This window comes from Mauremys mutica, chromosome 6, assembly GCF_020497125.1.
Source record: "Mauremys mutica isolate MM-2020 ecotype Southern chromosome 6, ASM2049712v1, whole genome shotgun sequence".
NCBI classification, from domain to species: domain Eukaryota; kingdom Metazoa; phylum Chordata; order Testudines; family Geoemydidae; genus Mauremys; species Mauremys mutica.
In genome coordinates this window covers 90,053,117-90,063,340 of record NC_059077.1, presented here as the reverse complement: position 1 = coordinate 90,063,340, position 10,224 = coordinate 90,053,117, and the positions used below count along the sequence as shown (strand labels likewise).

General features: G+C 43.6%; 1 protein-coding gene across 4 annotated transcripts; it reads left to right on the top strand.

The window, feature by feature from the left end:
* Positions 1–654: 654 nt before the first annotated feature.
* On the top strand, positions 655–7,587 carry DMRT2 (doublesex and mab-3 related transcription factor 2). Of its 4 annotated transcripts, XM_045021795.1 has the most exons (4): positions 655–1,022; positions 2,081–2,509; positions 4,251–4,353; positions 6,371–7,587. In XM_045021795.1, the coding sequence occupies exons 2-4, from the start codon at positions 2,108–2,110 to the stop codon at positions 7,405–7,407; spliced, it is 1,542 nt and encodes a 513-aa protein (XP_044877730.1). In that variant the 5' UTR covers positions 655–1,022; positions 2,081–2,107; the 3' UTR covers positions 7,408–7,587. The 4 variants fall into 4 exon arrangements, with proteins under 4 accessions (XP_044877730.1, XP_044877729.1, XP_044877732.1 ...); XM_045021794.1 differs by lacking the exon at positions 655–1,022 and having other exon boundaries at positions 1,957–2,509; XM_045021797.1 differs by lacking the exons at positions 655–1,022; positions 4,251–4,353 and having other exon boundaries at positions 2,379–2,509.
* Positions 7,588–10,224: the final 2,637 nt, after the last annotated feature.

Sequence of the window (10,224 nt, the reverse complement as noted above, 5' to 3'; positions counted from 1 at the left end):
GAAATGAAGCAACAATAGAAAGTTATTCAGGACTATGATATTTGTTGGGGAATATTATTGTTGTGACAATTAAGGGGAAAAACGTTCAAAATAAATGCACAGTATAACTATCCTTATTTCTAAATTGCACGTCATAATAAAACACGATTCTGTTTTATTTTCTGATTTTTAAAGGCCATTGCCAATCGTATTTAATGCAGCTAGACAACCCTAACCCCATAAGGAAAATGTGATATTATTCTGGATATTTAAATTGGTTTTGCTCTTGATGACCGCACTGCCTATAAGGAGACAATCTCACTTCCCGGCGCCTTTTATTTATTATTTGTAATCGTGATGCTGGCTATGATTTTCCTCTCTTTTGACCTCCTGAAAAATTCCCCTTTACCCCTGTGTTTACAATACAGGGGGTACGCCTAGTGTTTGCAGGTCTGAAGGATAAACAGTGGCATTCACACACCGCCCGGCTTGCAGAGGCTGGACACATTATTATCGCACAGGCAGGCGGACACAACCAGGGGCGGAGGTTGGGGAGAAGAGGGAGGGAATCGACGGCCCATACTGCCAATCAGAACTCTCTCCGCCCAACAACCCACCAATCAGCTGCCCGGGCGCCCCAGAGCAGGAGCGGTTAATACAGTGGGCGAGTCGGGCTGGGCACTGCACGGAGGGGAGCATAGAGGCGGGTGCTGGCGCTGTGCTGTTAAGGCCTGGGGTGCTGAAGACAAATGCACCCCAACTGCCCCTTGCTTATCTCTCTCCCTCAAGTCTGATAACCCACCACAGCATCTCAGCCCCGCCAGTCCCTTGCTTCGGTCCCCGCAGCTCGCCCATCGCTGGCAGGCGCTGCCGCGTCCCTCCCTGGCCCGTCCCAGCCTGCACCGAGCCGCTATGTGTCGGGGCTGCTGAGGAGCTGCGGTCCCCCTGGGCTCCGTGCTGCCCCGGGTTCGGTCTGCGCCCAGCCACTCCCGCGGGGCTGGATGCAGCCTGCTTCTGCGGCCGGCCTCGGGCTCTGAACTTGGGTAAGTGCAAAACCCGGGGGTTGGGGATGTGCGGGCTGGGCAGAGGCGAAGGAACCTGCCTACAGTGCAGTCTCTGCCTCGATTGAAGTTTGAACTAACCCACCCCCCGGGGTACTCTCCGGCACTCACTGGCGGAGCGTGTGCTTTACAGATTAAGAAGTCACTTAACAGTAAGGTTTCCCTATAGCTGTAGTCTAACCCCCATACACCAGAGAGAGGGAAACTGTTCAGACTTTGCAACGCGCCGGGTGCTGCCAGCCCCACAGCCCGTGCTGCGCTTGGCCCCACCGGAATTTGGATTATTGGAAATTAGCCCCTAGGTCCCTTTCTTCTGCTGTTCCGCGCCGATCCCGCGTTCGCTGGGTCAGCAATTCCCAGGGAGGCTATCGGGAGTTTTGGATGTTCAAGGAATGCAGGTTCGGGCTCTAAATCTACAGCTTCGGCAAACATAAGGGTACAGGCCCAGATCAATAGATAGCTGAACGGGAAAGCCGAGAAGTCGCGCTGAGACTTCAAATTCTGCAGCTCGCACTAGACAATAGTGCCGTGAGGTGTGCGTGTGACTGAAGTGACATCCCTATAACCCCGAAGAGGTGTGTGTGTGTGTGTGTGTGTGTGTGTGTGTGTGTGTGTGTGTGTGTGTGTGTAACCCTGGCAAGGTAGAGCTGAGCTGTGCGGGTGCCCGGGAGATATCTGACATCGCTGTGTCGTGTGTCGATAAGGATTGGGTAGCTAAAGTGTGTAGCGCTGTGTGATCGATTAGACGCGCGTGCAAACAGGCTGTGCGTGTGACTCGGAGAGCGATGTGAGGTGTGTGCAGTAAGGCCTGATGTCGGCCCAAACCCCAGCACGACCCCGTCCCAGGGCTAGCCCCACACAGGATGCGTGTGTCAGGTGGTGTGCGGGGCTAGCTTGGACGGGGTGCAGGGAGCGGCCCCTTGCACGGGGCAGGGCCTGTGTCCGCGGGGAGAATGCACTCAGTCTGGCCAGCCCAGCCCCGCTTGCGGCGGACACGGAGCCTGCTAAGGGCAGCGCGTGGCGGGGTTTGTGTTTTGCAGCGCGGAGCAGCAGATCCAGGCGGTGCCATGGCCGAGGGGCAGGCAGCCTCCGGGGCCGACTGGGAGATCGACGTGGAGAGCCTGGAGCTGGACGAGGGCGAGGAGCAGCTGGGGGCCTGCCTGCTGCAGGGCGGCGGGCCGGGGGAGCAGGAGGACGAGGAGGACGACGAGGAGGAGGAGGACGGGGAAGAGGAGGGGGCGGCCCCGCGGGCCCCTAGCCAGCCCAAGCAGCAGCAGGTGGAGCAGAGGAAGCTGAGCCGGACCCCGAAGTGCGCCCGCTGCCGCAACCACGGCGTGGTGTCCTGCCTGAAGGGCCACAAGCGCTTCTGCCGCTGGCGGGACTGCCAGTGCGCGAACTGCCTGCTGGTGGTGGAGCGGCAGCGGGTCATGGCCGCCCAGGTGGCGCTCCGGAGGCAGCAGGCCACTGAGGTGAGGAGGGGAACGAGGGGGGCAGCGCCCACTACCCCTGCGCGGACAGGTGACCCCGCCTGTGTGAGGGCCGCGATCCCTCTCCTAGCAGCGCTCCCGGGGAGCAGGAATTGTGCGGAGGCCTCCGAAAATCGCAGCCGTTTCTAATGATTAATACCGATTTGTTCTGCCATCTGTGCAACTGACTAGTCAACACCAGAAGGTAGATGGTGGCATCTGTTTTATCCTGATTGGGACGCAGGCATCATCTTGACTCAGCTGAAAAGGATCAGGGAGATTCCCCCCCTCCGAGCCCATATGGGGAGGTAGTTGGTCATTTCCCCAGTTAGTTAAAGGCGGTGAGATTTACAGATGTGGTTCTTAGTGAACCTGGGTAAAGAAGTGAATGGGATGAGAGATCCCAGGCGGTGGAGGCTGTCCGCCACGGGATAAGGGCTTACTCGTTTCAAATGGCAGAAATTAATCACTTATAACAGAAAAAAACCCAACATCCCTAGATTGGAGGCGGTACTCCTGAGGAGAGGCGTTCGCGCAGGATGGCAGAGATCCTAGCAGAGTCTCCTCTCCTGGGAAGTGACAGCTTTCCTCAAAGTATAGCAACGGGCTCCCTAGCTTTGGAAAGAGACAGCGGTATTTGCCCCAGCCCTGTAGTTTTGTAAGGAAGCACCGAGAGTAACTCTGGGATTTGAATCGTTCATGAAGATGTGACTGGCCTTTGGATGTGACTAACCATCGCGCGTCGAGATTTTCAGAAACTCGCTTGCAATATTCTTTGATAGAGGCTGAGTACTGAAACGTGGCAGGGGGAAAACGAGCAAAGCTGTCAACAAATAAAATAAAATCCCTATTGTAGTTCGGAACGTCACCGAAGGAATGATTTGTATGTTATTATGAATAGTTATTTTAAGGACTGGTGCCGATGAATGATTATTACAATTTGATCTAGCACATTCTGTCACCGCCGTGTCAGATGCAAGTTCAACTGACGCGTTTTGTAATATATGGCGTAGTTTTAAGAGGCAGTGTAATTCAGCAACTTCACCGCGTTGTCTAGGGGAAGCTGGAAGTAAATGCGCTTTCTCAATAGATTCGTTACATTTATGGAATCGTTGCTAACCAAGGCCTCCTATAAAATCTATCTACATATGTGCAAAAATATTCCAGAATTGCCATTCCCCATCTTTAGCCTGCTCTCTGATCTACACCATCCTTTCCCTCCAGAATATTTCCTCAGGGTTTTGCAACGGTTGGTTTTCAGTAATCCTTTTTTATTTAAAACGAGGCGTGTTGTTTCTTGGTATTAAGCGATCGGCTCATCTGAAAGCGTCACTAAAGGATAGTGATGCAGACCTGTGAGCCGTTCCGATTTTCACTAGGATCCAACATTCTCCTTTGAGTGCACACGGAGCCGGTGCTCTGTTCTGTCTAGTCAAACTCCCGGGCTCTGATCATAGAAATAGGTTAGATGCTTTTGATAAATATCACCCTTGCTTCTCTTTCCTACTGACATTCGATCACCCCGGCCGTTTTGCGTCACTTTCTGTTTTGTTTATCTGCACTTAAGGCAAATTCTTTAACAATAAAATCCGTTTCCTCCTTTTACAACCCGGAGAGTGACATTTTGATTCTTTTGAATCCGTTCTTCTAAAACGAGTAGAGCAGAAAATAAAATTTCCTTAAGGAAGGAAACGACCATTGTCCTTCTGTTTATTGACTGTTTTCTTCTCTTTTCCCTTGCTAGGATAAGAAGGGGCTATCAGGGAAACAGGCTAATTTTGAGCGCAAAACAGTCTACCAGAGGCCTGTCAGGACGCCCAGCTTGCTGGCCAAAAGCATTTTAGAAGGTAAAAACTCTACTGCATTCTGACCTTTATGAGCAACAGACATCGTAACTGTAGGAGCTGCTGAAACACCTACTCAGATTTCCATGTGCTATTTTGAAAAAAAAACAACCCTCAGAAAACAAAGTGTCTTGCATAATGCTAAAAAATCTAAAGTAAAACAAAAGTATTTAATGGCTCCCTACTACAGAAGATCTCAGGATTTACACTATCTGTCCAAATTAAAAGCTATGGGATTCTCTCTGTTTTAGAAAAGTTTCTCATTTCAGAATTAAGAACAAAAGGCTAAATATGAAACAGATTAGAAAAATAAACACTAACTCTACTAATTATTTACTAATATTATTTAAAGGGGACATGATTATATTGAAGACATATTTCTTACTCTGCAATACACTTGGAGTGCATATACACCAGTAAGCATGATGTACTGTTGCCTCAAATCTCTGCACATCAAGAATATATTTTAAAATTTTGGACTCTAGCAAATAATTCTTTTAGAACATAAAATAGTTCCCCTCCCTTTCAAATGAGATGTCCCAGTACATTTTCTTTTATGTTTGTTTATTTGTTTTTTTTTATTGGGATGGAGATGGAGGAAATACGATCAGTCTGCTTGTTATTAAACAAAATTGCACCAAAGGATTCTAGAAACAGCAAATTGAAATTTACAATAATTTTTAGTGTAAAAATGAATGTAGGTAAATAACTACCTGGCAACAATTGACAGTGCAGAAGATTTTATTGTGGTTTCATTTCATTTGTAAATGAATGCAATGAACTTGACCTTTTGTAAATAATAAACATAACGGACTCTTCAAACAAATTTGATGTACATTATTTTGTGCTGCCAGAAATATTATTTATAGTACAATGCCATTTTAAGGTACATTTTTATTAAATAAATAAACGTTTTAAAGGGCTAATTCTTGCTTTTTTCAATATCCTATAACCTATACCCAAAATTGTTTATATGGCCATTTTGGTTACTTTCCAAGTGATTAGACATTAGAAAAAAGACATGAAAATGATGAAGTCCAGTTCTGTTAAGTGCTAGTTTCTCTTTGCCTGCATTAAGTTAGAAAGAAAGTTTGGCCAGATTCTAAAGTGATTTTGGCCAGAGAAGAAAACTCTTTCCAGGTTACTTTCTTCTGCAATTCATTCTTTAAAACAAGAATCTCTTCTGCATTCTTTTCCCTAATCTATCTTAACTTTCTTTTTCTTTTCTCCTAGCTCTCCTTGGATTTTTCTACCATCTGTAACAATGTGTTACAGATAATGATTCATCTTTAGAAAATAGAAATGGCATCAGCTATAGGTATAGATATCTTCTTTGGCAATGGGGAAACCAGTGTGAGATGAATGGGAATGAAAGTGAGCTAAATCTTGTTCTCCTTACTCATGTAAGTAGTTCCATTAACTTGAATGGGATTACTTGTCTGGGTACAGCAAACAGGATTGGGCCCAGTACATTATATTAAGTGAATCTAATTAGTGTGGTCTCCTAATTGAAAATGTTGCAATTTTAAGTAATTTGTATTTTTTCTTTAATTTTGAGAAAGTAAAATAATCTAAATATTTTAAATTTTCACTTTAAAAAAATAATTTTAAATGGAGGAATGAAATTCCAGCATAACAAGTAACATAGAGGAGTAAATCCCTGCTCACTTTGAGCCCAATCTGACTGCTGTTGACTTCAGCAGGAGTTGGATCGGGCCCTTTATGTAAGTAATCCTGTTGTCTTCACCAGAACTACTTACCTGAGTAAAATGAGCTGGATTTGGCCCTATATATGCTGGAAGCATCTATATACTACATGGGCTTGGCACTGCAATGTGCTGAGCACTTCCAGCAAGGTAACTTCCTTGGGAGTTGAGGGCATTCAGGATTTGCAGGAAGTGCTTAGGTCCTTGCAGGATTGAGCTCAATATTAGCATTCCTGTCCTTTTACAAACACTACAGATAGGTGATCCTGTTTTAGTTACTTTAATTTATTCATACCCATACCTTGTTGTTTCAGGTTATCGCCCCATGCCAGCAGATCCTTACCTGGGAGGGAATTCACCATTGCCACCCCCTGTAAGTGACAGGATGAGAAAAAGACGGGCCTTTGCTGATAAAGAGCTGGAGAACATTATGTTAGAGAGAGAGTATAAAGAAAGGGAGATGATGGAAGCCACTCAAGCTGCTGCCCTTTTCCTGCCTAACCATATGGTGCATGGAACTGAATACAATTCCTACAAAACTGCCTTTAACCCTACCCAGGTTGAATCTCCTAGCAAGGAGTTTTGCAACTTCTTACCAACCTGTCTTGACTTAACCATGCAGTATTCAGGATCTGGGAATATGGAACTGATTTCTTCAAACGTCAGTGTAGCCACTACCTACAGGCAATATCCCTTGTCCTCCAGATTATTGGTATGGCCAAAGCGTAGCCCCATTAGTGATGCTTTTCTCTATCAGCAATGCCTACTGAATGCTACTGCAGTCCAAGCTCTCAAACCTGGGGCAGCCTGGGACTCCAAGACTTCACAAGGCCAGGATTGTGTAAATTCAGAGCAGGACATGATGTCACCAAAAACTGAAAATTCACTTGTGCTTTCTCATGCTCGAGAAATTCAGTGTGTCCCTCAGGAGGCCCGTGAGAGGTCTGCTTTCTCTCCTCCTAAAAGGACTTTTCCACAGACTTGTGAGAAGGATTCTCTGGCTTCTCAAGAACACATCTTAAGCAAGATCAGCAAAGAAAATACCAAGCACCCTCAAGCACTCAAGTATAATCCGTTCCACTCATTTTTACAGCAAACATTTCATGACAGATCAGGGCCTGAGTTAAAAACATCATTTGTAAAAGAGAGTTTTGAAGAGGCATCTAAGAAGTACAGAGAGTGCTCCATCAAAGAGAACCAAAAGTACAAATTTACAATAGACAGATACTCAAAAGACTTTTTTGGGGCCAAACAAGCTGCAACAAAACTCTCAGCAAATGAGCCTCTATCATTCTCTGTTGAATCAATCCTTAAACGACCCTCTTCCGCAGTCACTAATGTCTTGCAGTAACATCAAGTTTAAATGTTTGCCATCTGCAAAGTTGCTGCCACCTGCTTTTTCTCTCCAAAGATTCGTACAAAGGACTTTGTTATGTAAATGGTGATTTAAAAAAAACCCGTGTACATAAGTATGCATGTTTTCTCTCATGAAAATAAATATTTAAATTTAAAAAATGAAAATGGTGCATGTGCAGACTGTAAAGTGTAGGCTTTATACAGCACTTCAAATGTTACAATAAAATGAGATGACTTATGAATATACTTCTTTATCACTTTATCACTTCTGCCTTATGTCTCTCTCCCTCCATCGAATGGGTGTCCACCCACTTGCAGAACATGTGTATGCTATTGTTTGCTATTATAGATAGGGTAATTATTTGCTGAGCTGGAGTAACTAATCTCTGCTTTGTACACATACTAGCTCGCAGAACAGGCAACAGCAGTGCAAGTTTACTTGCTATTATGCATCAAAGGCATTTTTCCATTGATTTCAATGGACTTTGGATCAGGCCCCAACTGTCAGTGCAGTCCTGTTAGGATAAACCTCCTGGGATGAGAGATTAGGTTATTCTGGGCCTCTCTATTTAGACTTGCATCACTCAAGCAGGGCATTAGTATATCAAGTGTGGAGATAGGGACAAGGGGAAGGAAGATGGAAGAATAGGAAAATTCAGTGACTCTTTTAAGTGTTCTCAGATAAAGGTCTGCTCTTGTGTCAAATGGGCATTAAAACCCCCCTCAGGCTCTTCACTGACTTGGAATATTTAATTTCCGAAAACTTTTCACTTCTGACAATCACAAGCGGGACTAGATATTTGTGCCACCTTCAGTGAAATGAACTTTGGGGTAAAAAAAAGTTTCATAGAATAATAGCTACAAAATGAAAGGTATAAAATTAAGAGGAGATATTATATCTTTGAGTCCTTTTGTAGGCAATGAAAAGAAAATTAGGCTGGTAGGTAGAGTTCAGCTCAGCCGGAAGCCTCCTTCAGGTTGTGGAAAACTTTACCTATTAACTTAGATTTAACTTAACACACTTTTTTCTAATTTTTTCTTATTTTGCTATTTTTTTTCTTTTTTACCATCATCTAAGCAGAATTAGCTTTTGTTTTCCTGCTTTCTATACACACTAATTTTAATCCTATCAATGTGTTGACATAGCCCTAGGTGGTACTAATTTGTTTTATCATCTATACATCTTTAGTAGTTGGGTGAAAAAATTGCAGTGGACAGATTAGGTTACAAATTCTGAGTAACGAGTGATTTTTGTGAATTTGTTCACTATTCAGAAGTGTTTGGTGATTATTTTTTCCTGAACAAGTCTCAGCCCATGGATTGTCAATGAACTGACTACTGTGAGTATTTTTTCAGGTATTTGATATTTGAGTTGTATGAGTAGTGTCACCTAAGTCACATCAGATTCTTTCTGTTCCCTGGTTGGCTGATCCAACCTTCACAAATGACTTCTGTGTAGCTATCTTCGGGTTTTATACTGTTGTCCATCACTGGAATATCTGAGCTCTTTCTAAGTAAAATCAATAGTAACAGCAAAGTCTGCCTTTGCCTGACACTAATTTCATTGAGTAATAAAAACAAATGTTTTGTGATTTAACAAATCTTGGCCACTGGTTCAAAATTCACTCTCCATGAACATTCATAGAAATAATATTTTTCTTGTGTGAATGTTAAATAAAAAGGGGTGTGAACACAATGAAAGCAAAATAGTTGCAATTGCTTTTTCTGACTCTGTCCCTGATCCAACTCCCATTTAGGTCAATGGAAAGACTACCACTATCTTAAATGAGAACTGGATCAGGCCTTATTTACCCAGATCTAGTCCCTAGCTATCTGTGAATCCGCATCCACACTGAATCATACCCATCTGACAGTTTTGCCTTTGTATAAGGCTCCTCACTTTTCATGTTTCATGGTCTTATTACCATGGCTTCATTCTTTGGTGGTGGAGGTTACAGAGCATAAAATGCTAATGAAGCCTTTTAATTTACTATATATTTAATATATTTCCTTTGTTACTAAAATTCTGTTTGCTTGATTTCTCAAGATGTTGGCATGAACTGTGATGACAGATGTGGAAAAACCAGAAGACCAACTAGTAGACCAGTTCTGGACTCTGGGAATTTGTCCTGAATAAATGTCTTGTTGCTTAACAATGCATGTATCTAATTTTGTTCAGCTTAATATTGGTAATCTTTTTTTCCAGGAAATTAAGTACCTTAATTTATCTTTGGAAAAAAATATAAGACCTTGTGACCCCTTTAAAGAGCCAATTGAGTAAAGTAATTCCGTGTCCAAATTCTGGGAGAATTCCAAATTCTCAAATCTATATTCCAGATAATTTTTTTCAGAGCACAATAATTGGGAGGAGAATGGCGTTTTTATGACTTCTAACCAGAAATGTGACCCTTGAGACAAAACTGGGCTAAATCATGTTTGCTTGGCTGCACAAGTAGTCCCACTAGAGTCAGGATTTAGTCCACAGTCTGATCATTGTCCTTCTCATTTAGTTCTTTAGGCTTTATTAATTAGCTTGCCTGGCACTCACGTTTTCTTTCTTTCTTTCTTTCTTTCTTTCTTTCTTTCTTTCGTAACCCCTAGGTTTTCATGAAACTGAAAATGTTTCATGCAGCTTAAAAGTTCATCACTCCCAGCTCTGTTTTCCTTTCTTTAAAATATTTGTGAGTTTATTTATTGGTCAAGGAAAGAAAGGATTAATAGTTTGAGACGTGTGTGTAATGCATACAGGTGCCATGTAAACTTCCACACACAGCTCTGCTTGGCCAACACCATTCCTGCTCTTTGAGCCCTG